Source organism: Balaenoptera acutorostrata, chromosome 4, assembly GCF_949987535.1.
Source record: "Balaenoptera acutorostrata chromosome 4, mBalAcu1.1, whole genome shotgun sequence".
NCBI lineage: Eukaryota > Metazoa > Chordata > Mammalia > Artiodactyla > Balaenopteridae > Balaenoptera > Balaenoptera acutorostrata.
This window is the reverse complement of record NC_080067.1, coordinates 54,121,874-54,149,327: the sequence shown is the minus strand read 5'-3', so window position 1 is coordinate 54,149,327 and position 27,454 is coordinate 54,121,874. Positions and strand designations below refer to the sequence as shown.

The 27,454-nt window shown below is 41.7% G+C and overlaps 1 protein-coding gene and 1 long non-coding RNA gene across 2 annotated transcripts; one reads left to right on the top strand and one right to left on the bottom strand.

Moving 5' to 3' along the window:
* The first annotated feature begins 1,265 nt into the window (after positions 1–1,265).
* On the top strand, positions 1,266–6,108 carry ACTRT3 (actin related protein T3). Its single transcript, XM_007197541.3, has 3 exons — positions 1,266–1,465; positions 2,051–2,999; positions 5,997–6,108. Exons 1-2 carry the CDS (start codon positions 1,266–1,268, stop codon positions 2,967–2,969), a joined length of 1,119 nt encoding a protein of 372 aa, XP_007197603.2. The 3' UTR covers positions 2,970–2,999; positions 5,997–6,108.
* Positions 5,149–7,270, bottom strand: LOC130708115 (uncharacterized). The gene is made up of 2 exons (XR_009008178.1): positions 6,938–7,270; positions 5,149–5,895 (listed from the first exon to the last, which is right to left on the bottom strand). It is a non-coding gene; the product is annotated as an uncharacterized LOC130708115 (long non-coding RNA).
* Between the last annotated feature and the right edge of the window lie 20,184 nt (positions 7,271–27,454).

The window sequence follows — 27,454 nt, the reverse complement described above, 5'->3', positions numbered from 1 at the left end:
TCCCGGCTCTCGCAGCCGGGCGCAGCTCCGCGCAGCCCCAAACTCCCTAGCTGTTACTTAGCTAGCGAGAAAGCGATCCTTTCAGCCTCTGGTGGAGGGACGTGTCGTTAGCTCTTGAATTTCCTCCTCTGCTCTGTACTTGTTTTAGACGGCACTTGTTTTAAAATCTTCTACAGGGTGTGCAAAATTGAAGAGGTTAAAAAAGAAAATCAGACATCAAGAAGCACTTTTTTGGCACGCAACATGCATAAATTTTTCTAAGCCTGAGCTTCATATGACCTAAGGAATATCGTTTTTCCTGCAAAGAGGCAGACACATCCTTATGCCTAAACATCAAGAATTTTTAGGGAATGAGAATGAGCTTCCATATTACACCGGGGGCGGGGGCGTGGGGTGGGTAACCTGATGGGATTGCTTAAAAAATTTAAAAGTGAGATTATACTTTTTTGGTTTTGAGTACGTTTTGCTTAAAAAATTTAAAAGTGAGATTATACTTTTTTGGTTTTGAGTACGTTTTGCTTAAAAAATTTAAAAGTGAGATTATACTTTTTTGGTTTTGAGTACGTTTTGCTTAGAAAACACGGGGAAAGAAACACAGCAAAGTACTGCCCAGAATGTATAGAAATAATAATAAAAGTATTTAAAACCCACTTTAAGTCCTAGCACTTTTTCCCTTTCTCTTTTTAGAAGTTGACAAAATTCTCTTTTTAGAAGTTCAGAAGCATGAACCGTGCCTCCCCTGCTACGACACTTTACCCTGTCAAATCTCTCCACCTTTTTCCAGTTTCGAGGGCGCATTTCAGAGCTTCCCGCAGGCCCTTGGACAGACATCTATTAACCAGGATGTAATGACGTTGAGAAATAAAACTGTTTTTATGGCTCATCGAGGTATTAGAGAAAGCCTCTTGTGAAGGGTTAGATTTGTATCTAGCTTTTTGGGAAGAAAGTCAGGTTTTCCTGATATTGGTATTCCCGGATTCCAAGGGGGTGAAGAGTGGTCCAACCCGGGTGAGACGCAATCGTGGGTGGCACTTTAGAGTGCACCTTGCATCCATTGAGTCCCCGGCCTGAGACTCCCCTCCGCCTCCCGCCCCCCGCCCCGGCCCCCGGCTCCCACCAGCCCGGCTCAGGCCCCGCGGGGCCGTGCCGGGGTCTCTATGACGCGGCGTTCCAGGTCGTCGGACCGGCGCATCACTTTCCCCGCTCTCCGCGCAGCCCGCAGCCAGGGCAGCCCGAGCGGCCGGGCGACAGGAGGCGGCGGCGACATGAGCTACTACCAGCTACCGGTGGTGATCGACAACGGCTCAGGAGTGATCAAGGCGGGCCTGGCTCGGTCCCGGGAGCCCCAGTTTGTCTACCCGAACATTATAGGCCGCGCCAAAGGCCAGACCTGGGGGTCAGAGGGCGCGCAGGAAGTGTGCGTGGGAGACCAAGCGCAGCAGCGGAGAAGCTCACTTTCCATCAGGTACCGCCTTCTCCCGGCGGGCAGGACCCTCGTGGAGGCGAAGTAGGGGGAACCCAGAGGAGGGGCCTGATACTGAGAGGAAGGATAAGAAGTGAGGAACAGGAAAGTCTCTGCCAGCTATCATTATTGCAAACGCTCGAGCCGCAAATCTCTGAGGGTACCACATACCTAAAGAGTGAACATCACTTGCTCGCTCTATCTATTCAAATGTATTCAAACGTACAAACACAATTATCGTTCATAAAATACAAGTTCATTTAGGAATGTTAATTCAAGGTACCTTTGTCTTCTGGGCTATTTGTTTTCAACTAAATGATATTAAAACTGTGAAGATTTCCCTTTTTTTTTTTTTTTTTTAAAGCCAAAAAGGGTATTCCAAAGAGGCAGGGAAGATGGAAAGCAACAAAAATTGCAGAGGAAGGTAGCTGGGCTATCTTTTGCTGGCAGTTACCATCTCTGAGACGCTCTGGCGGACACTGCCCATAAAGGGCTACTGGTAATAAATACGGGGATTAACCCATGTTTGAAGAGAGTAGACACTGGAAAAATGTAAAGCTGCCATTTATCTTATTGCTTTTCCTACAGCTACCCAGTGGAGCGTGGTCTCATTACTTGCTGGGGGGACATGGAGATCATGTGGAAGCATATCTATGACGATAACCTGAAGCTAAGGCCCTGTGATGGCCCAGTCTTGATTACAGAGTCAGCACTGAACCCACTGGCCAACCGGCAACGGGTCACTGAAGTATTTTTTGAGCATCTGGAGGTTCCTGCCTTCTATATGTCCATCCAGGAGGTGCTAGCTCTCTTTGCTGCTGGCTTCACAACTGGCTTTGTGCTGAATTCAGGTGCTGGGGTTACCCAGTGTGTACCCATCTTTGAGGGTTACTGTCTGCCTCATAGTGTCCAGCAGCTAGATCTGGCAGGTCTTGACCTTACCAACTACCTCATGATGCTGTTGAAGGAGCATGGCATCATGCTGCTTAGTGCTTCACACAGAAAGATTGTCACAGACATTAAGGAAAACTATTGTTATGTGGCAATGAACTTTGAAGAGGAAAAGGCCAAGAAAGCTGATTGTATAGAGAAGGTTTACCAACTACCTGATGGGAAGACACTCAAACTCCATGACCAGCTCTTTCATTGTCCAGAGGCCCTCTTCTCTCCAAGTCTCATGCATCTTGAGACCCCTGGCATTGATAAGATGTGCTTCAGCAGCATAATGAAATGTGATACAGATCTGAGGAATTCCTTTTTCTCCAATATTATCCTTGCTGGGGGATCAACCTCTTTCCCTGGTTTAGATAAGCGGCTAGTTAAAGATATAGCAAAGGTGGTGCCTGCCAACACCCCTGTGCAGGTTATTGCTCCCCCAGAAAGGAGAATATCAGTGTGGATGGGAGGCTCTGTTCTTGCATCCCTCTCTGCCTTCCAGGACATGTGGATCACCGCTGCAGAATTTAAAGAAGTCGGACCCAACATAGTGCACCAAAGATGCTTCTGAATACAGATAAAATGGTTAGAAGAAAATGTTGTGAGTACATGTGACAGAAAACTTTGGATATTATATGTTGCGGGGAGAACAAAATATTTCAATTATTGGAAGGTCCATGTCTCTGTTGCATTTCTATAATGGAGGCAAATAATGATGAAGCAGTCAAATAACATATTTATTGAGTAGAACCAAATTAAATGCTAGAGGAGACATTACTCTTTTAATTTTATTTATTTGGCTGTGCCGGGTCTTAGTTGCGGCAGGCGGGCTCCTTAGTTGCAGCATGCATCTGGGATCTAGTTCCCTGACCAGGGATGGAAGCTGGGCCGCCTACATGGGAGCGTGGAGTCTTAACCACTGCACCACCAGAGAAGTCCTGAGAAGATGTTATTATTTACCTTGTAGATCTTACACTTCCTTTGGAGGGAGAGAGCAATTTGTGGTACAACATGATATGTGCCAAATGAGTGATACAGATTGAAGGTTGTTGAAGTTTATGGAAGGAAGGTGGCTATAAGGGAAGATTTCATAGCAGACGTATGCCATCATGAATGGGGTGGCATTAGGATGGTGTGGGAGCATAATAAAAGAGGGCAGATATTCAGAAGAGCATAGTGGAAATGAGCAAGAAGCTAGATATGAGGATGAACAAAGCATATTCAAGGCATGTTTAATACACTGGTTTTGTTAAAATGAAGAGCCCATATTGAACAGACTAAGAGCAATGACTAGGAAGGAAAATTAAGGCCAGAGACTGGAAGGCTTTGTTTTAAATGTCCTATAGGCAAAAAGGAACCATTAAAGATTTGAAAACAGGAGACATAAGGAAATTAGGATGAATGTGGTGGTAGTTTAGAGGATAAATTGGACTGGGAAAGGCCCTGGAGATTCAGTGATCAATTAGAAAGTTGTCAGTGTAGATATAAAGTAGTCAAGTCTTATACTCAAGATTATAAGCAATAGGAATTAAAAAGAAGAAATTATGAAAAACTGACAAGTCTTGGTGTCTAATTAGTTATGAAGGGGAAAGAAGGGTCTGAAATGACGAAGGTAGCTGAGAGAATGATGGCAGTGTTGACATAACTCAAAGTATGTAGTATCTGCTCTATGCAAAGCACTGTGCTAAGTGCAGTAAGTGCTAAATCGGGAGTCAGATTGTGTCCTTAAGAAGCCAGCAGTCCAGTGTGAGAGGTGAAATTCATACTTTAACTGCAATAATATAAGGTGAAAAGTGATTTAGTGTTCTAAGAGAAGTATAAAATGGGACTCATAGGAGGGAAAACAACTTAAAGGCTCAGGGAAGGCTTTTGGGGGCTGGGCTTGAAGCTGAAATTTAAACCTAATAGAGTGCCCGTCCTTCTGAATTTAGGGGCAGTATATGTGGGTTCAGGTCCAGGCCCTGCCACCTACCGGCTGCATGATTTAAACAAATTGTTTAAACATTTTGAAGATCAATTTCCTCATTGATAAGTGGGGTTGCTAATCCTAATCCTTATCTGTCTCACAGGGTCCTTATGAAATACAAATGAGATAATGTCTCTATGGGGACTTTCAAAATGTTATTTTTTGCTTACAGAATTAGACAATTTATAGGTCCAGCTCATGCTACTTCCTCCATAGTCAAAATCAATTATTTGTATCTTTCAGCACATGATATTACTTGTCCTTTTATTGACTACTTAATTTATGCAGCCTTATCTTTTGGTTTGCTTGTCTTTCTCCCTTACTAGATATGTGCTTAAAGGACAGGGATTGTGGGCTTTCTCTTTTCATCTCTGTCCCCTTCCCTGATGACTTCTGTGTGCACTCCCAGTAGATATGCAGATATATAGAATTGACCAGAAGCACACTGATGGCAGAGGGAACATCAGGGCAAAGCCTCCAAGGTGTAAAAATCATGGGCATGTACAAGCAGCAGGAAGTAATTCAGTTTGGCCTGAAGCATTTGTGAAGAGGTGCATTTCATTCTTTGAAATGTGTTTATCATTTTAGTGATTGTAAGCAAAACTACTAGATTGGATAAGGTGTAGAAAATGATTATCTGAGAGCAGTTTGAATAGTCGATGCTGGACTCACTAGAGTCACAAGCACTGTAGAGAGAATTGTTGCAGGAAGGGGGACCCCTTCCAGGGCCCGAGAGTGGGCTCTTGTCTAACACTCGGAAATGAATAGTCCGAGGAGACACACATGCTGACAAAGCAAGAGGCTTTATTGGGAGGGGCGGCGGGGCGGAGAGCAGCAGGGTAAGGGAACACAGGAGAACTGCTCTGCCACGTGGCTCGCAGTCTCGGGTTTTATGGTAATTGGGTTGATTTCTGGGTTGTCTCTGGCGAATCACTCTGACTCAGGATCCTTCCTGGTGGCACACGCATCACTCAGCCAAGATGGATTCTAGCGAGAAGGATTCTGGGAGGTTGGTACAACACATGGACTGGAGTCTCCTCTCTCCTTTTGACCTTTCCCAAATTCTTCCGGTTGGTGGCAGCTTGTTAGTTCCGCATTCCTTACCGGGACCTCCTGCTTAAGATAGCTCTTGCAAGTGGTTACTATGGTACCTGGCCGGGGCAGGCGGTTTCAGTCAGTGGTTCCCCTAACAGAATGATCCCAACCCCCCTCACTTTAGAATTCTTAAAGTGCTTTTTTCCTAAAAGAAATTTCGGCTAAGCTGTTTAGATACATTTGTCTAATTTAAACTTCAGCATCCCAGAGAGATGGGCAAGACAAATAGTATTCCCATTTACAAATTAAGAAGTTGAGATGTAAAGAGATTAAGAGATGTAAATTTAAAGTGATCTCCAAAGTAGCTTGCTAGGTTAGGCAGGCGCATGGTCCTTAACTGTGGTTTCTTAGGCAGTTAACCCAACAACTAGCCTGGAATATTCTGTACAGACTCTAGCCTCTTCATTGGGGTCATAGATGATCCTTTTCAGGTAATCTAGGGAAAGGAAATAAAATGTGAAATTTCCGTTTAGTTATATTTTCCCCTATCTTAAATCATATCAAACCAACCCCCTTAACATTTTACTTTTCTTTCAGATCGCGGTGCCAATAGCGACAACTCCATGAAGTTCACCCAATTGAAGAGTTCAACTTTTAAGATTAGCCAGTTATATGAAAAACAGCATGTACCGGCCAATATAAAAACCTGCTACAGTTTATGGTGCATTGTTCTTTTTTAACACAACCACGACACAACATTAAAGCAAAGTCAATGACTGAAAAGCCTTTATTTCCTAATAAAATGGAGATTCAGTCCTCAATGTTGAGATCGAGGAGGGAGTAGTTATACGTAATAAAACAACCTCTGCTCAAGAAGTTGAAGAGTAGGCTTTCTAAGGAAGGGAACAGGTCAGGATCGCGGAGGCAGCCCAATGAACCAAGCCAAGATTCTGTTCGGGAATCTATTTTGGTAAAGTTCTCTAACAAACGTGATGATCCGAACTGAGAATCACTGTTTTGGCCCTACAATTTTTGTATGAACTCCACTTCTTTAAGATAGTAACGTGCACCTCGCCTGGTCTGTAAGGGATGGAAAACAGCGCTAAGAAGCATTCAAGTTAGTTTTCAAATTACAAGTTAATTCGCCTGAAGAAAAGACCCAAATCCTCCCGTAGGGAACGTGTGGGTGGGGCGGCGATTGTCCCCATGGCCGGAAACAGAACTTTTGAAAAAAAATTTTGCGAGACCGGCTCTCGCGAGAGCCGTGGCGGGAGGGTCCCAGCCAATCCGCGCAGGCGGCGGCCGCTCCCTTTATAAGGAGACGCTGGAGGAGGCGCTGTGGGTTGCGGAGGGTGGGCCCGGGAGTGGTGGCTGCCGTCTTTTGTCTAACCCTAATTGAGACTGGCGTAGGCGCTGCGCTTTTGCTCCCCGCGCGCTGTTTTTCTCGCTGACTTTCAGCGGGCGGAAAAGCCTCGGCCTACCGCCATCAACCATCCAGACTGAAGCAAACAAAAAATGTCAGCCGCTGGCTCGCTCACCTCTCCCGGGAACCTGCGTGGCTCGTCCGCCCAGGCCCCGCGCCCCGCCTGAGGCCGCGGTCGGCCCGGGGCTTCTCCGGAGGCGCCCACTGCCGCCGCGAAGAGTTGGGCTCTGTCAGCCGCGGGTCGCTTGGGGGGCCGAGGCGAGGCTCTTACCGCAGGGAAAGGAACGGAGCCGGTCCCCGCGCGCGGTGCGCTTCCCTGAGCCGTGGGACGTGCACCCGGGACTCGGCTCAGACACTTGCAGCCGGAGGAGCTGCGGGGGTGGGGCACGGGCAGTCTGCTTTCTCCTTGGAAGGAGGGACTCCGTTCGTGCGCGTCCGTCTCCCTCGCCGTCAGTGGTGGGCCTGTGAGCCTCCAAACTTGCAGATTGGACCACAGTGCGTGCAAATCAACTGTCAGAAGGACACGTGGAGGCACCTTCAAAATTGGTCCAAATGAATGGGCAGTGAGCCGAATAGCCAGCTAGCCGTTCCTGTGTAGGGCTTTTTTGTCCTCCCCCTCCTCTGGTTTTGTTGCCCTTTTATAGTATCACAACGCAGTTCCTGCTCTGCGGATTTTGTCGAGGTTTTTGCCTCTTCCAAAGTAGATCACGATCAGTCCCGACAATTGGGTATGGAAGAGCAGTGATTTTTTTTTGTGTGAGATTATTAAACACTTAATATTTGTTAACTGGAAGATCTAGTCTGTTCTTAAAACTGGAAATTCTGTTCCTTAATGGTCGTTGCTTTTCGTCTTTGTCTCCGTCTTTGGATGCAAAGTATTAAGTGGTGACAGAAAAGTGTACGAAGAAATATATATCCCTCCCCCCCCCCCCAAGAATTGGGTCAGGTTTCTTTGCCAAGGGCGGTAAAAAAAAAAGAAAAGAAAAAGGCCCATTAGGAAACAGTCAACAGGTCATTCTGCCCATTCGTCTCCGAAACCTAACTTCCAGGTTTATGTGGGAATTGAAGTCAGTGCCTTCACTTCCTTGAGACAGCCATTCTGGCGGCAATTGCTGAGAGAGAGAGAACCCAGCAGCCTGAATTATAAAGGCAAATTATCAGTGTGATATCCAGCCTGGAGCTGGACCCGACAATGGAAAAGAAAAATCAGGACCATGTCAGTATCTACATGAACATGTCTAGCATTTCATCCTGTTGCCTGAAGTAGGTCCCTCAGTGTCGTCTAATACAATTCTTAGCCTGCAGTTAAGAAATGTGAAAAACCTGGACTGCACTGTTTCTGGTAATGTTCTCTAAGAAGGAAAACGTTTTCCCATCAGCATGGTTTTGTGGAAAGAACATGGGGTAAGTTAGTGAATGACGTTCTAGTTCTGACTTTGCCAAAGATTTTTCTTGGTTTTTCAGGTAACTCAGCTAGCTTCACTAAACTTCCATTTACTCAGAAAGTGACCTTTTAAGATCGTTTTTGAAGACTGCCAGGGTTCCTTGAACTAGAAATAAATAGATGTCTTTTGTTCTTGCTCCATCTAGTGGTACTTTTGCTTCTCCACATGTATAAAATTTGTGATGGAGTCTGCCCTGAGGCAAGGATGGCCACTTACTGGGGAGAAGGCTCCCACCTACTAGGGAGAAGGCTCTTTTTTTTTTCTTCTTTTTTTGCTTTCGGCCTCCTGAGGCCTGCAGGGTTTCCCAAACACATGCCCCCTGCAGTGGAAGCCCGGAGTCTTAACCACTGGACTGCCAGGGAAGTCCCTCTCTCTCTCATTTTTAAAAAAGAAAGTAGTGATTTAATAAAGACAATATAAAAGACCACAGCCGTTTTCTAGTTCTTATACTTGAAATCCTCTCCTTGACAAATGTCTTGTAAACATTCCAAAGGAAAATCCTCAGTATTATGAACATTTGATATATTTTTTTCTGTTTTGGCAGAATGATTCTCTTCCTTAAATTATTTAATTTTGGAGCAAGAAGGGGCCATAGAGTTCAACCAATGAGATAATTTACATGACAACATTTTGGAGATAATAATTATGGCAAATGTGACTTCTTATTGCTACAAGATTTGAGTCCCTCTACCAGATGAAGAAACTCCCTTGGCTAAGTTAATTTTTTGCAGAGTTGGGACCAGCAGTTAGCGCCCTGAACTTTAAAGTCCAGTGTTCTGTTTACTGTGTGGCACCTTAATGCTGCATTGGCTTGCCTGGGAAAGATGATTAGTGTTAGCTCCACCACCATTTTCTGGTTTAAAATAAAATAACATCTTTAAAGGTTACTTGCCTGTGAGCTTAGTTTTCATCCCCTGCTCTCTTCCCTCCACAACCTTCTTTGATAGGATTTTGTGCTGGAAAGTCCATTGTGTGTTTCACTAGCTTACAAGTACAGTTTATTCTTGTTATTTGTGGTAGTATGCTCTATAAAGTCACCTTAACACTGAATTAGTGAATACGAAACCATTTCTCCTAGGGGAAATACAAAATTAGGTTCCTGAGAGCCTCTAGTCACATCATTTTCATCAACTGATCAATGAATAATCTTGTTTTATGTGTGTTTCTATTTAAAGACACCTATTTAATATATATTGTTGATTCATTAACATTGAACTCATATTCAACAACACTGTATATAGCTCTTGCCTGTATGTGAGCTTATCTACACATATATTTTCTGTAGGCATATCACAGCTTTCTTTCACTTAGGAACACCAGACAGCACTTCAGCACTATACTTGGGGTCATTTTAAACAGCAAAATCATCAACAAGCACAAAAATGAAAAAAAAAAAGTGCCACTAAATAGATCACAAAAAGGGCACTTGCTTACAGTGTCGTTTTTGGAGTAAGTAGGCAGCGTGTCACCTTGTTGGACCTCAGTGGGGAAACTTTGTGTCAAGTGACTCAAATTTTTCACTGCTCAGCATGTGTCCATGAATGACTGTAAAAACGCTGTAGCTATTGATTTTGGGGTTACAAATAAATTTTAGTAGGTGGATTTACAAATATGGAATCTGCAAATATTGAGGATTGCCTATACTTCAAGGTCTTTGCAACCCCTGTACCTGAGAGAGACTGCATGTATCCACATGGCCCCGGAAGTACTTGGGGCTGATTTCATGCCTTTAAGATTATTTAAACAGTGATTTGCAAAGGGTTTTAATGGGGGAAGGGGTAAATGAAATTTGAAAATAACTGTCTCATTTATTTATTTTTAGTTACTTATGATGAATTTCAAATAATAAAGGAGAATGTGAGAATTTAATGCTTGTGAAGGAAGTTATAGCTTTAAAAATATTGAGAAACATGGGTTTTGTTTTGTCTTTAGAAAGACAGGCTTCTTTTCCAAGGTCCTGGGTTGGCTATAGTTTTTGATTCTGAGGATGATGTGAGTTTTAATTTAGTTTGTCCTGGTTCTGCAGTCAAAAATTCCATATTGGCCTGGCTCAGTACATAAGAGACAAATAGAAGACACCTGCACCCGCACTCATACAAAGTGTAGAGGAAAAGTAGTTTTAAATTAAACTAAGGTGAGGATGAAATGACAAAAGGTAATTGTCATTCCTTCCCCATTTATTCTTTTAAGGTAATAATGTGTGATGGAAGTAAAAACAGCAAAAATACCCAAGGCTTAGGCCAAGGTTTGCAAATTTAAATGTCTGCAGTGCACCAGAAGGAAACAAAAGGAGTGAATCACACCAAGAATAAAGACTGTGGAGATGGTGGGGGAAATACCCCTTTTACAGGGGAAGCAGCCTTGTGGGAACGGAGGCCTAAAATTGGAAATATTTCAGGGGGAGACAAAAAATTTAGTTTATGTGAAGACTGATTTTAAAATGTTGATAGTTAATTTAAAATAAAATTACATATTGTGTGTGTGTAATAAATAATTTGGATGGCTTTTATTCCTGAGTCCTGAGAAGTAGCTTCCATATCCTTGGAATTTCCTGATTGGTAGGAGTGCCTTTCTTATTCCTGGTGGGCCCCTCAGACAACACCTAATAGCTTATGGGATGACCTAGATTGGACTGGTCACATCAACAAGACCAAACTTGTCCTTATCAGCCAGACCTCCTAGGAGAGGAGTGGGGCTAGAGACTGACTAATGACTCAACCAATCATGCTGACATAATGAAGTCCCAGTCAAAACTCTGGACACTTTGAAGCTTGGGTGAGGAAGCTTCACATTGGGGACCCTCCCAGACCTCACTCTATACTTCTCTCTCTTTGGCTGGTTTGGATTTGAATCCTTTTTCTATAATAAAACTGTAATCATAAGTATAGCACTTTTCTGAGTTCTGCGAGTCATTCTAGTGAATTATCTAACCTGAGGGGTTAGCCAGCTGAATTGTAGCCAGCTGGTCAGAAGTGAGGATGGCTTGGGGAACCCCAAACTTTAAGCTGGTGTCTGAAGTAAGGGCAGTCTTGTGGAGAACTGTGTCCTTAACCTGTGAAGTTTGACCTAACTTGGGTGTTGGTGTCAGAAGTCATTGCAATGGGCCACTCAGAAAACCTTTTGAGGAAAAATCTGGCCCATCATAGCTACTAATCTGTGACCTTTGGCCTACACAAATTCAATGATACCAGAAGTCAGGAATGATTTTCCCAGAAGTATGGGAGTTTGGGCCATCCCACCAGTTAAAGGCTTATGCAAGATAATTGTACGTGAAAGGAGGCTATGCTCTTAGCATCTTTTATAGGCCCCTGGGAATATCACTAAAGACAGAAATTTCAAAATAAATCTTTAATAATATTCTGAAAATAGAACTGGAACTCCTCCCCCACATATAGGACTTAGGACACCTACGGTATTTGCTCTTATGAATCAGCCTGAGGGATAGGCCTGTCCTTCAGTGTCCATTCTGTCAGATCCTGGTGGGGCTGTGAGTACAACAGGGGAGAGCAAAATCTGACTACAAGTTGGATCTGTTTCTTTTACTTTAACCTTTGCTTCCTGTTGCTTTTGTTCACTAAAAGGATACTGTCTATACACAATGGCCTGCCTCAGGGATCACTGCCCCTCTGCCTGAATGTTAAACAAAAGTGCCTTTGTTCAGGGAAACATCCTGACCCTGTCCACCTGTGGATGGCTGAAGAAAGAAGAAATTAACACATCCCCTCCTCGAGGCTGACCATTCCAGGGGACATATGTAATATCTTATGGCCTTCTTACTTTACTTCCTCCCCCTCTCTGTTCTATAAAAGAAACTGGCATCCAAACCCCAGTAAGATGGTTTTTCAGAGACACTAGTCTGCCATCTTCTTGGTCTGCCAACTTTCCAAATAAAGTCGTATTCCTTATCTCAACACCTCATCTCCCGACTCATTGTCCTGTCATGCAGCAAGCAGAGCGAGCTTGGACTTGGTAACATGAGGAGGCTTATACCATCACTTGGTGGAATTGAGGCCATTTCTCCCATACCCTTCCTCCACCTTGGTTTAGATCTCCCTTCTTAGAAAGTCACCACAGTGTGCAGTATTGAAACCAAGCAGGACCCTGTGGGGCTCCTGGGTACAAATCCTTTCTCTGTCGCCCATTTCTGTTAGGTTGGCCAAAAAGTTCATTCCGGTATTTCCATAACATCTTTTTTTTTTTGGCTGCATTGGGTCTTTGTTGATGCGCATGGGCTTTCTCTAGTTGTGGCGAGTGGTGGCTACTCTTTGTTGCGGGCTTCTCATTGCAGTGGGTTCTATTGTTGTGGAGCACAGGTTCTAGGCACACGGGCTTCAGTAGTTGCAGCATGCGGGCTCAGTAGTTGTGGCTCGTGGGCTCTAGAGCGCAGGCTCAGTAGTTGCACAGGCTTAGTTGCTCCGCGGCATGTGAGATCTTCCCGGACCAGTGATCGAACCCATGTCCCCTGCATTGGCAAGCGGATTCTTAACCACTGCACCACCAGGGAAGTCCCTTCCATAACATCTTACGGAAAAACCCCAACACACTTTTTGGCCAACCCAATAGTTTGTAGGAAATAGGCTTCACTCAGCCTCCAGGAACTTCCCTGAGCTTCAAAGGGCAGGTTCAAACAGTTGCTAATCAGGGAGGAGAGAGAATGCAGAAACAAGGGAGGAGCAGTCAAGAAACAATAGTGTAGCCTTGGGGCAGGGTCCCGGTTCCTTCTCAGGGAATATTTATAACAATATCTTTGAGTTCTTCTGCAGAACTAAGGCCCCCACCCAGGTGGAGGATGGTAAGTTCAGACTGAGCACAAGATTCCTGGAGTACCACCCTGGGTTACCTCACCACCAACCAATCAGAAGAAAGTCATACACCCTGCAGCCCTCACCCCAAATTTTGCCTATAAGAATTCTTCCCCCAAAACCAATTGGGAGTTCAGGTTGTTTGAGCACAAGCCACCAGTTCTCTTTTCTTGGCCCTGCAATAAATCTTCCTCTGCTCCAAACTCTGACGTTTTGGTTTATTTGGCCTCACTCTGCAACACGCACACAAACTTTGTTTGATAACAGTATCTTCAAATTCTCATTTCTTCCTTGAGAGAAAAAGGAAACAGGAAGAAATGGTCAAACAATTTTAGCCTGGGTTCTGACCTGGCCAGAAGAATCTAGTATAAAAGTCACCCAACTTCAGATTCCACATTTATTAAATGGATATACTAAGACTTACCTTTAATGGCTTTATTAAAGAGGAGAGGTAGGTCTTATTCTCATAGTTTGCAAGGAATGATTTTACAGCTCTCTGATAGGAGCATTGTGGCTACTCCAGCAGAAAGTGGTTTTGATTTGTGTTGGGTATACAGGTAAAGGATGCGTGGATAAGGGTGGAAGTGCTAATGTCAAGTTTTCTATATAACACTGATTATGAACTTGGTGCACATCTGCAATAAGACATGTTGTTCTAGGGACTTCCATGGTGATCCAGTGGTTAAAATTCCATGCTTCCACTGCAGGGGGCACGGGTTCAATCCCTGATTAAGAAACTGAGATCCAGCATGCTTCACGGCTGGCCAAAAAAAAAATAAAGTTGTTCTAGAGGATGTTCACTATCCTATATTTTGTCTTGAGAGTTGTAGGTTTTTACTTTGGTGATATTTATGTGTGTACCATGACTGTCTATGTTAGAAATGTTAAAATGAATAATTATAGGTATTTAAAGCAATTCTAGGAAAACCCATCAGAAAAAAAATACAGCAATGAAGAAATAAAAATACTGAATTTTTATGTCAATTTTTGAATGAGGATATTATAGCTAAAATGAAAAGCATTATTTATATATATCATTTGCAGAAAATAGTTGAATTCATCTCACCATTATTTAGAAAGTAAGTAGCTTACTAAAGTGAACCAAGTGACTTATTTTCAACCTTGGGAGAAAAACTCAATTAAAGCTGCAGTTGAACTATAATGGCATCAAGGAGTTCAACTCGACCTCATATGCCAGATGATAATCATCTTTCAAGTGTACAAACAAGGAAGCATAGTTATCAAAGAATGAGAAATACATTTGTTCAAAGACCATTTACTGCTTTAACAAGAGGTGAAAGCTTGCCAGAAATGTATAAACACCTAACACGGTGCTATTCATAGGCTTAACATGTTCAAAGACTTGGGGGGCAATTTAAAAATATCTTTGAAGTTGTGGGTATTCATCATCATATCTAATAATGCTTACTTTCTAGAGCCCCTCTCTAAGGAGGGCAAAGCAATTTATCTGACTTATTTTCATGACATCCTTGTGAGATAAGGCAACTACCATTATCTTCATCTTGTAAATGGAGAAACTAAAACACTGGGAGGTAAAATCACTTGAAGAAGGTCAGTAGCAGGCCCGAGAATTTAAACATACACATTAAAGCTTTGAACTCCCATTTTAGTTTAACTACAGAAAACTAAACAAAGAATTAAAAAAGTAAGCATCTCATACTTTTTCTTTCTCCTTTTCAGTTAAAGAATAATTAATGGTCAATCATTTTGTCCTTGTTTGTCTTGGTAAGGAAAACTGTCTAAAATCAGGCTTTTCACAATAAGTAGACTCTTATTACACTGGAAGGAATGAAATATTTGCAAAGCTGTGACATTCATTTAACAAACACTTACTAAATGCCTGGTCTGTAACATGTTGCATTGTTGAGACTTCAAAGGTGAAAAACATATTTCCCATCCTTAAAGGTCTTCCTGGAGAGTAAGATTGTATAAGCAGATTATAAATTGCAGTTTAGTGTTATTTAAATTTAAGTAAATTCTTCATTTTATTCCCCAAATTCTTCCTCACTTTTCCCATCTCGGTAAGCGCCGCTGCCGTACACTCAATTGCTCAAACCAGTAATCTGGGCATCACCCTTGCCTCATTCTCCCCTCACCTCATCATATCCTCTGGTCTATCTCTAATTCATTCCATTGCCACCACCTTACTCCTGTTCACTATCATCTCCTTCACAGACCTTCTGACTAGCTCTCTGCTTCTTATCATGTCCTCTACTCACCACAAAGTCATTCTTCGCAAAGCAGCCTGAGTGAGCTTATTAAAATACTAACTGAACCGTGTTTCTTCTCTTCAGTAGTTTCACATTGCACTGGGAATAAAATCCAAAATTCGTATCAAGGTTTTGCATGATCTGGTCCCTCCTTACCTCTCCAACCTCATTTTACCCCCTCTTCTTCTCTTGCACTGTGCTCCAGCCACCCGGGGCCTCCTCCTTTAGGTTCCCAGGACTTGCCAAGATCTTTCTCACCTTAGCTCCTCTGCTTAAATTGCTCTGCCCTGGCACTTGCAGTTTTTGACACCTTCTCATCGTCATCTCAATTTAGATACCACTTCCTTGGAAGCCTTTCTGGCCCCCTTTTAAAGCAGCTTCCCCTTCCTAGTATGACATTATGTTGGTTACCCTCATACTATGTTCTCCAGATTTGTAATAAGTTCTTTGCTTATTGTCTGTCTTCCTCACTGGGCTGTAAGGATAGAGGCAGGGGCCAAGTCATTTACGTCATTGAAATATCCCTGGTGCCTAGTACATAATAGGTACTGAATAATTATTTGTCAAGTAAATGAATGAGTGCTATTGGGACAGAGGACAGACCACCTAATCGTAACTGCTATTTTACCAGCACAGAGGCAAACTGCTAAATAGATATCTGCCAAGTAATAATGCTTTCTAATTTTTTTTCAGTTATAAAATTAATGTAACAGTACCACAAAAAATGTTGAGAAGTAGAAAACAATCACATTTCAGTAAAACTCAAGTACCATTGGTATATTTCTATTTCCTTTTTGTATGTATATTTTATATAATTATAGCTGATATGTACATTTAATGTAATTATTTTTCAAATTCTGCTTTTTACCCTTGGTAGTAAATCACAGGCATTACTTTTTGATATTACAGATCCTTCAGAACCATTATTTAATATTGTTACTTAATGTTCCATTGAATGATTGTACAATAATCTAGATAACACTTTGCCTACTGATGGATATTTAAGTTAATTTCAATTATTTTCCTGCTACCGTGAATAATTATTATGCAGAACATTTGCCATATTTTAATTTATTTTTATTTTTGCCCACGTTGCGTGGCTTGTGGGATCTCAGTTCCCCCACCAGGGACTGAACCCGGGCCACAGCAGTGAAAGCCCGGAATCCTAACCACTAGGCCACCAGGGAACTCCCTGCCATATTTTTAGATTATTCATTTATTTAATTACTAAGAGTGCATGACTAACACAAGGGATAGTATTGGTTTGAAGGAGAATTGTCCAGACTTGTATAGTACATCTGGGTAATCTACCTATTTTGCTTTCTCTTCTAAAATTTCCCAAAATAAAATTTTTTTCTGGGTTACCACATACATTTGCTAATCTAGAGCACTAGTTCTGGCCACAGCTTCAGACTTTGGGTAACTGTGTAGATTTAATCATTGATTTCTAGAGTCTAGAAGTTTTGTAGAGTCTAGAGTTTTCTAGAGTCCTTCTACTAAAATGAAGGGCACAGTATATCTTTCCTGTCTTATTCCTCATCCTCTTTCCTAACTTGCTTTCACGGCCAGTCAGTTTTAACAAAGCAGAAGGTAAAGATGACAGGGAGAATGAGAGAGAGAGAAAGAGAGAAGAGAAAGGGGAGAGAGAGAGAGAATGGCTAAAAACAGAGTGAGTCTATTTCTTGGGCAGCTTTGTGGTTCTGAGTTACAGGGACAAAGCATATCAGTGCAGAGGCTGAACATGGACATAATGGTGCCTCTCCTACATCACACCCTCCTCATGCATTCAGTTGCAGCCAGGCACTGTAGGTGGGATGGATTGACCCTTGCCTATTTCCGGAATGGTTCTAATCCCATCTCCCTTGCCATTGTGATTGTTCTGGGATGGTCCAGGTGAAACAAGTCCAGCACTTCAGTTTAATGGTTGAGTGAAGTAAGGGTCTCTCTCTTCAGATGGGAATGAAGAAGCCAGAAACCAATGTTGCTGCTATTAGCAACTAAGAGGGAAACTATTCTGAGGACAGAGTCAACACATAAAGAAAGGCAGAATCCAGAGAAACACAGAGAGAGAGGTGGAATACTTAATGGACTGTACTGAAAATCTTGCTCTACTTCTGGACTTTTCAAATACATGAACTGATAGATCACCCTGATTGTTTAATCCAGTTGGAGTCGAGGTTCTTGTTGCTTCTACTAAAATTACTTTAACGATGCAGAAGGACTGGCATGACTGCCAGTTTTACTGCTATCTTGCCAAGGAATGGTACGGTGGTCCTGTCCTAAAAGAGGGGTTAAAATGGCTTCTGTCCTAGAAGGAAATGTTCTCTGTAAGATAGGAGGCCTGCCTCAGAGACCTCTGGGACCTGCTCTTCTTCCACTTTAAACTCCCATGCCCTGGACCCCCAATGATAAGTGGCATGTGGGATCTTAGTTCCCAAGAACCAGGGATCGAACCCACACCCCCTGCATTGGAAGTGCGGCCACCAGGGAAGTCCCAGCATTGACCTTTCTAAAGACAGGACTTGCAACTTTCAGATACTATATTTGCAAGTAAATTTTCTCCTATTAGGGATGCTTTGTAGCTATCAAATACCATGGATGTGGCTTGTGATTATTTATAATATCAAACAGCAGAGGCACAGGGGCTGTAATGTTGAGGCAGAACCAATCTTGACAATAGACCTATGCTATTCAGGATATAGGCCCAAAGGCTAGGAAGTTGAAACCACAGAGCGTGCTTGGAATGCTTATCCTAAGAGAAGAAAGAATCTTTTCTTCTGTGTGTGTGTGTGTGTGTGTGTGTGTGTGTGTGGTATTGATGTGTAGCTTTTCAATAATGAGATATACAATAATGAAAACTTGAAGTTCTCCTGCCCTTCTCCATCTCCCACTCCCATTCTTTCCTTTCCCCAGAACAGGCTCTCACCTTATTTGCTTGGTTGTTTATTACAGAGAAATTCATATGAATAATGTTATAACTGAAGTGAGAATATCTATCTACTTTAATTTTTGTCTTAAAGTTAACCTTTAAAAAGAGTTAATACATGTTATTGGATGACTGTCTAATGTGTTATTCCTGTTACAGAACAAATCTTCCTTTGGTATTCATTGCAACAACCTGACTCTAGCAAAGAATAGCACTGCTGATGATAATGCTTCTGAATGGTTGACTTCCATATCAACAGGTCTCCCCTTCTCTGTCTGACAGAATGCTGTTCCAGAAAGATTGTTCTTACATGTTCAATAACATAATTTTCTCTGCTAGTGCAAGATATGGAATTAAAACAGAGTTACTGTATATAGAGGGCAAAGGAGAGGACTAGAGAAAAAATTTTTTTAAACTTAAAAAACAAAAAATACATATGATCCTGCAATCCCATTCCCAGGCATATATCTGGAGAAAACGCTAATTCGAAAAGTTACATGCACTCCAATGTTCATTGCAGCACTATTTACAGTAGCCAAGACATGGAAGCAACCTAAGTGTCCACTGACAGATGAATGGATAAAGAAGATGTGGTATATATATGGTGGAATATTACTCAGCCATAAAAAAGAAGGAAAAAAATGCCATTTGCAGCAACATGGATGGACCTAGAGATTATCATATTAAGTAGAGGGAATGGTTTGAATTCACCAGTTCTCTCTACTTTTCTCCTCTCTTGTCTTCATTTTTGTCTTTCCCCACTTACTTGGTTGTTTGGTCTTTGTCTCAGAGATTCAGATGCTGATTTTTTAATAGGGCACAAAGACTCAGCTATATTATTCTCAATTTCACAATGTTTATGCTAGTATTTCTTGAGGGTGTTCCACAGCTATTTGCTTATATTCTTCCATCTGTTTATTCACGTATTCTTTCACCCAATACACATTTATTGAGTACCTGCTATGTGTCAGCATTATGCTAGGTGCTAGGAATGCCAGGCACTGGGTGACCAAGGCTCAGGATCCTTGGCAGAAAACTAGAGAAGACAGACAGTGACAAATAAACTAATAAATGTATAATTACAGAGTGTAAAGGAAATGAACAGGGTGTTGTGCTAGAATACAATGGATGGGAGAGGAGGACTTAGGTGGTAGATGGAGGAGGAGGGAGGTGTATATATTTGGATTATACTTTGTAGATAGATCTATGATAGAGATTTATGAAATGCATGTGAGAGAGGGGAAGGGGGACTCGGTCATAATTCCTAGGTTTCTGTCTCGAGCAAATGGGATGGATACAGGGACTTAATAATATGAGGAAAAATAGATTTTGTAGGAAAGTCAATGATTCAGTGTTTTTATGTTGAGTGAGATGTGAAACATCCAAATGGAAATATTATACAGTTGCCATTAGTTCTAGTTTGTGTGTAGGACAGTCCCTGTTTGTGCCTATCGTCCCAGTGTAATTATTAAAAATGTTCCTTTTCATTCTCAAAAATTTTGGTTTATACAATGTGTTACACGGTCATCTTATGTATTGGTAATATTAGTTTTAGTGGATTAGGGAGGTGTGATATTGTAAAAAGAAATACCTATTTGGTCTTCCTCCCCTTTTCTGGCACAGATCTCTTAAAACCCTTGGAATTCCCTAAGTGGTAAGAGTGATAAAGATGTCTTGATACTCATAACAAACTCCTTTCAGCTACACCTGAATTTATGTTAATAAGGTGACTTTTGGAAAGCACCTAAGGTTGGGGGGCTGGTTGCTAGGGGAATCAACCAGGTGATTAGGGGTTGAAACTTTCAGTCCCACCACCTCCCTCCCACCCCTCCATATGAAGTTAGAGCCTAGGTCACCTGCAAGGATTCCTTCATTCTTCTAATACTCAAATAACCCTTCACTGAATACTTTAAAATACTTATTTTATTAGTACAAAAACTCAGTATTGTAGCTACTATTGTTTGAATTTTCTTAATGATTCTTAAAAATTATTTTTATTTTTATTGTTGGCTGCAGTGGGTCTTCGCTGCTGCGTGTGGGCTTTCTGTAGTTGCGGTGAGCCAGGGCTACTCTTTGTTGTGGCGCACAGGTTTGGTTGCTCCGCGGCATGTGGGATCTTCCCAGACCAGGGATCGAACCTCTGTCCCCTGCATTGGCAGGTGGATTCTTAACCACTGCGCCACCAGGGAAGTCCCTAAAAAGGAACCATTGATACTTGCAACAACGTGGATACATCTCAGGCATTACACTGAGTGAAAGAAGTCAGTCACACAAGGTCATATAAATATGATTCCACTTACATGACATTCTAAAAATGACAAAATTATAGAGAGGGAGATCGTGGTTGCCAGAAATAGGGATGATGGAGGGAAGTAGGGAAGGAAGTATCTGTAAGTGGGCAGCATGAGGAACATCTTCGTGAAATAGTTCAGAATTGCATTGGTGGCTACACAAATCATATTTGATAAAATGACAAAGAACTATACACATACATTGTACCAATGTCATTTTCCTGGTTTCGATATTGTGCTATAGCTGTGTAAGATGGTCTCATTAGGGGAAACTGGGTGAAGGGTGTATGGGACTTCTCTGTACTATGTTTGCAGATTCTTGTGCATCTATAATTATAATGAGAGTTCAAGGGATTACAGACACTCCGCCACTTCTCTGCTCATAAGCTTCTCCTATAACCGTTGTGTCTTCCCTGCATATACGACACTAGGCATATATACCTGGGACTTCTTTGCATGACATTTCCTCCGTAGACTCACCTGCTGATACCTGCTGAGCATGTGGCATCCAATAATGACCTATGGTTCTCAAAAAGTGTCCCCTCTGCTGGATCGTGTACTATACAGGTTTCTATCACCTGCACCTTCCCGATTCCTGCCGTACTCCCCAAGCAGAAACAGATCTGTTATTTTTCATTTTACCTAGTGCTCCTTCATTCCTCTGTCAGGGAACTTCAAACAGTGTTCTGTAAACCCAGTTGCGAGGTTGCTTCTTTCTCACCTCCCTTAGACTTCAAGGCTCTTTGAAGGATAGGCTGGTCTGTCTTCCAGCTTTGTATTTCTGATGCTTGTGAGAGCCTTGCACATGGCTGGTGTTCAGTACACATTTGTTAAATGAGCAAATAAACTGACTTGAGTGAGGGCCCCTTGAAAACAGTAAATGCTCTACCAGTGTTAGATATGATGAAAATCCCTTAAAGCATCCAGCATAATAAGCCATAATGGTTGGAACCAGAAATGCGGATATAGCAAAGTCAATTACTAATTTTTAAAAACTTTAAGTCCTTTACAGACACGCATACACACACAAATATACGTACGTACACACCATACACGGTGCATGGTGGGTAGTCAGCTTTTATACTTGGATTAACACACTGCACAGATGAAAGGTCTCTTTCCTTTCTTTACACAGACATTCACATTGGGGGCTTGCATGGTACCATCCACACATCACGCTTCACATCCACTTCTCTCCAGCGTGAGATAGCTGACACAGGACGTCGCATGGTGCTTGACTGTTGATAGAGTTAAATAAATACTCTTTAAAGGGAAAAATACTTTCTTATGTGTAAAAGCAACTGAATTTCAGCCACCAAATCATTTCCTCCAGCTCATCACCAGCCATCAGAAAAATGACAAGTCATTCTTCACGTTGATTGTTACTAGTAGGAGAGTTTTAATGTGCCTGGATTTTCTGACTCAGATGCACTGCTTTCGTGGTAGCTTTTTGCCCTAAAGGGGCTATCTCTATATTTGAGCTTAACTATGTACCATTAGAGGCCCCAAAGAAGGCTGTGTTAACTACCCTATTTTTCTAAAGAAAATTTATTTCTAGCTAAATCTAAAGTTAAAAACTGATAAGCACTTCTAGTGGCTTTATGAGAAAACAAAGAAAATAAAAATAAGTTAATATATACCTTAAGTTAAATTTTGAAATGAAGTAAGATAATTAAGAAGGGGTGATTTATTTATATTTTTTCTTCACTGTAGTATCTAAAATGGTGAGCCAAATAGAAACCGATAAAGCAATGATTTGCTTTCAACTTTTAATCAAAAGTAGGAATAATTGCACATAACAATTTTTCTGATTTTAGGGAAGAAAGTTTTGTTTGTTATATTTTCTATTCTCTTTAGTTTTCAAACTACTTATGAACACTAAATCCTACTTTCATAAAACCCTTTTTTTAAAAAATAAATTTATTTATTTATTTTTGGCTGCGTTGTGTCTTCATTGCTGCGTGCGGGCTTTCTCTAGTTGCTGCGAGCGGGGGCTACTCTTCGTTGTGGTGTGCGGGCTTTTCACTGCGGTGGCTTCTCTTGTTGTGGAGCACGGGCTCTAGGCATGCAGGCTTCAGTAGTTGTGGCACACGGACTCAGTAGTTGTGGCTCATGGGCTCTAGAGCACAGGCTCAGTAGTTTTGGCTCACGGGCTTAGTTGCTCCACAGCATGTGGGATCTTCCCGGACCTGGGCTCAAATCCGTGTTCCTTGCATTGGCAGGAGGATTCTTAACCACTGCGCCACCAGGGAAGTCCCAAAACCATTTTTTTTTTCTGTTTTAAATTTATGATCTGTCAAAACCTTAAGGCTGAAAGCTTGTGGCTTAACCATTTTATTTTTTCTCAACAGTAGATGGCAATATCTGTTCACCTGTAGCAAAAACCTCAATCACAGTAATGACTACAGACTTAGACTTTTTTCCCTCCCACCCTGTAGAGTGAAATCAGTCTATTTAAATTGTAAAACTGAAGACAGGAACAGTTTGCATGTCAGTATAATCTTACTTTTAAAATTTTGGTTGAAGGGCTACAAAAGTATATGAGTAAAAAAAAAAAAAAAAAGTATATGAGTAGATGAAAACTATGACTTCTTTTACTCCAGGGTAGAAAGGCAGGCGGCTCCAAGAAAAGGCTGCTGGATGCAGCGAACAAAGAGAATGGAGAGGTAGACAGTCTGAGGTGAGAATGAGAGAGGTTAAGCTAACAGTTTTTAGCTAGTTCTGTTAAAATTTATGCTCAGATCTTGTTACATACCCATGAAGGTTTTTTGCTTATTTTTAAACATTTCAAAGTGTGGTTTGCCTAGAAAATTTTAAGCTTCATACATTTTTATTTTTGAGGAATAAAGTAAGAAATAAAGAAATTTTAAAATGCCAGTTTTGTACCCAAGGCCCACACTTACACGTTCCTTCTCCAGGAAGAAAGGGGGTGAGGGGTTGAGACTAGGATTTTGGAGAGGTTTCCTTTAGATCTGACCCTCCTCTGATCCCCTCAACGAACGCATTTCTTATAAAGTGGATTTCTAACGTTTATTTGAAGAAATGGATCCACAGCTTCAAAAATTTCAAAAATTACAACTGATGGCCTAACAGAATAGCTGTCTTACAGGTTCCACAGTTTTACTTCTGTGACAAGCAATAGACAAGCTTGCTTTCTTTTTTGTTTAATATTTGTTTATTCATTTGGCTGCGCCAGGTCTTAGTTGCAGCATGTGGGATCTGTCACACGTGGTATCTGCTGCACTCGGGATATGCCGCACTCTGGATCTTGCGGCATGCAGGATCTAGTTCCCTGACCAGGGATCGAACCCGGGGCCCCCTGCATTGGGAGTGCAGAGTGTTAACCACTGGGCCACCAGAGAAGTCCCTAGACAAGCTTTCTTAAAGACAGAGATAATATGCAGTTGTATCCTCCCTAGAATCTAGCATCATCTATGCCTTTGGAAATGCTAATGTTATAGTGTTGTGCACTATGATGAAAGAAACACATTGACATACTCTCTAGCTTTTACTTTAGGAATTTCCATAATGAGTGTTATCTGCATTAAAGTCTATCTTTGATAAGTAACATTTGGTACTAATTTGATTGCTTATTGGTTATAACTTTATGGGTTTTTTTTTTTGGCCGTGTCATGCGGCATATGGGATCTTAGTTCCTCAGCCAGGGATTGAACCGGTGCCTCCTGCAGTGGAAGTGCGGAGTCCTAACCACTGGACTGCCAGGGAATTCCCTATAACGTTTTGTTTTGTAGTTTAAAATAAGTTGGCCTTTTGTCAAAATAGTTCCATTGAGAATTTGCTCTTTGGAGGACCGTGGTTGAGAAGACAGCTGTTTTCAGACAGAACTGTTGGGAAGCATGGCAAGAGTCTACCACCACCAACCATCAAGCCATATACAACATACAAAGAAAACAAAAGTTGGTTCATACCTGGTGTCAAATAGGCCTAGCTTCCATGACATCATACTGATCAAGACTTCAAATGTTTTTATGGCCCACATTAATATTGGGCCAATTTTCATTAAAAAAAAAATGACTTCCTTTTTCCTGTGATTGATGATCAGCCTCTCAGAAGTAATATAGCTGATTATAGTACTTTTGGATTCTTTTTTTAAAATGGTTCGCTTTAAGTAGCTAGATTTTAAGAATAAATGTTTTAAGGAGGCAAGGAAGCATAAGAAATAATCTATTTCTAAGTCAGTCTGTGTTGGTGACTGTTGATTTCAGTAGAAAATTCCTTAGGATTCTGGAGATTTACATTGATACTTGAATTCCTATTAGAGAACAGGTCCCATGGTTGTCTGTCTCTCTCATTATTTAAGAAAGTTATGGCATGTGTGGTTAACTGAACACAGTTCCTGCATAAATAAAGTGACCACATTCCATGAAGTTTTGATGGGTTTATGGTCAAATGAAGGAAATTATCTTGGCTATTTCTTGGTGGATCTTTTCCATAGAGTGTTGCTGTGCTTCTCACTTTATTTCCTGTGAAGTGATGGGTTTCACAGCAGAAGCCTACTTATTTTTAGGATCACAGGACATCTGGCCAGTTTTGTTATTTATGACAAGTCTTCCTTCAGGCAAAAACCTAAATTTCATCATTTCTTTTATCATATTAATATGCCTGTAAACTAATGCATTATAGGATCTACTATATGTAGCTGAGGACTGTCTACACTGTATATGTATATCTACGTCGTTTTCATCACAGGAAGCAGCTTGAATTTCTTTATAACACAAAGAACTCTCGTCTCTCTTATTTCACAATAGCCTTTTTTTTTTTTTTTTTTTTTTTTTAAAGTTTTTTTTTTTTTACTTGATTTTATTTATTTATTTATTTATTTATTTATTTTTGGCTGTGTTGGGTCTTCGGTTCGTGCGAGGGCTTTCTCCAGTTGCGGCAAGCGGGGGCCACTCTTCATCGCGGTGCGGGGACCGCTCTTCATCGCGGTGCGCAGGCCTTTCTCTATCGCGGCCCCTCCCGTCGCGGGGCACAGGCTCCAGACGCGCAGGCTCAGCAATTGTGGCTCACGGGCCCAGCTGCTCCGTGGCATGTGGGATCTTCCCAGACCAGGGCTCGAACCCGTGTCCCCTGCATTAGCAGGCAGATTCTCAACCACTGCGCCACCAGGGAAGCCCTTCACAATAGCCTTTTGCTGTTCACTTGGTTTTATGGCCCTTACTATGTACAAAGAAAAGTGTGAACCTAAGAACAGGCCTTAGGAGTGTAAGCTCTCCCACGTCAGAATACATTAAAGGTTTGATTTAATATTATGCATTTGTAGGCAGCTTTGAACAAACAAAGCATGATGGTTATAAGTGTGAACTGGGAAAGACTGTTAATTTCACTTCTTTTCCATTCACTCTTATCTCAAATTCTCCAAGGTGGGACTTTTATCTGCATGTTTCCAAGAAGGTGTTCAATTAATAACAGAAAGAATTAAAGCTGATATGATCGTTTCATGGCATAATTTAACTCTTTTAAATAGGCCTAGCTTTCACGACATCATACTGATCAAGACTTCAAATGTTTTTATGGCCCACATTAATATTGGGCTAATTTTCATTAAAAAAAAAATGACTTCCTTTTTCCTATGATTGACGATCTGGGAAGAAAAAGTACCATTTTCATGTTTGTTTGTTTGATCCAGGTTTTTTTCCCATTGTATTTGCCATGTTACAGATTTAGTAGTTTCCTCTCAGTAATTTATTACAGTAATCTGGTATTTGGTCACTTACCCACATAGCACTCACCAAATTTAACTTTAGGTGAATAATATTTGAAATGTTAATTTGTAATCTGTGCAGGGCTTACTCAAGCCACAGGAGCCCTCTCTATTCAGAGCAACTATCTCCTGTTGAGGTGTCCCCATATGATGCCCTTTACTTATTATCCCTCCCAAGCTTTCTCCTCTAACCTCGAATTGTGCTACCCTTCTCCTGTCAGTCCTGGTTTCTAGGCCCTCTGGGTTCTGCTTTTAGCTTTTCCCCAGCTGTTAGAGAGCTGGAACGAAAAAGAGCTAGTGCAACCGACATGCAGCTGGGTCATTCCATCCTTCAAGGCTTAATTAAATGGACTCAGCCCCTAACCCCACATGTGGAGGGAAAGGAGGCATCCCTTAGCCCCACCCCCATTCCCACCATGTCTGAGGATTCTTGGGGCAGTGAGGGGTGCGGGGGAGTTATGTTCCAGACCAAGGCCCTTTGATTTTTGCTTTTCACTTCCGGAAATCTTCTCCACAGTGCATTTATCCTACTCTCTGCATTTTCTGCCTGCTTTTCCATATGTCTTCTTCCTGGATATCATTCAAATCCTGCTGCTCAAAGTTCTGACAACTCAGGGCTGTGCATGAGACCTTATGAAAGGTTTGGGGCCATGAAGCCATGCAAAACAATTGAATTTCAGATATTTCTGTTCTCAAAAGCCTTTGGCCATGCTGCCTCTGGGCAGTTGCAGTCTTCTGGGCTAGGAGGAGGACCCAGAGTTCCCTTTCTCCCTACTTCAAAGTCTGCTCTTTTTCTTTGACTTAAGTGTGCTTCCAAACCCCACAAATTCCTGTCTGTTTTTATGCAGAACGGTTTTGCTCCTTGGTCTTATTCCTGCCTCATTCAAGCTGTGCCCCAAAGACTCATTCCACAGCCGAAATGACACATTAGGACTCTGTATTTCATCAAACAGAGACTCTTCTCTAAGATGTCTTCTGATACTAGCTATTAAAGTAATATTTGTTTAATGTGCTATGCTAAATATTGATAGTTATAGGATTAATCCCCTTCTAGAGATATTTGCATGTTCGCAAGGGATTAACTTGAGGAATTGGCTAACTTCTCAGACTACTTGTGGGCCCCTTTGTTGAGATGTGTCTGAATAGGAGAACCTTTTTAAACTCCACAAATTGCATCAGAGAGGCCACTGATTTCTCCATTTTTCTACCTAT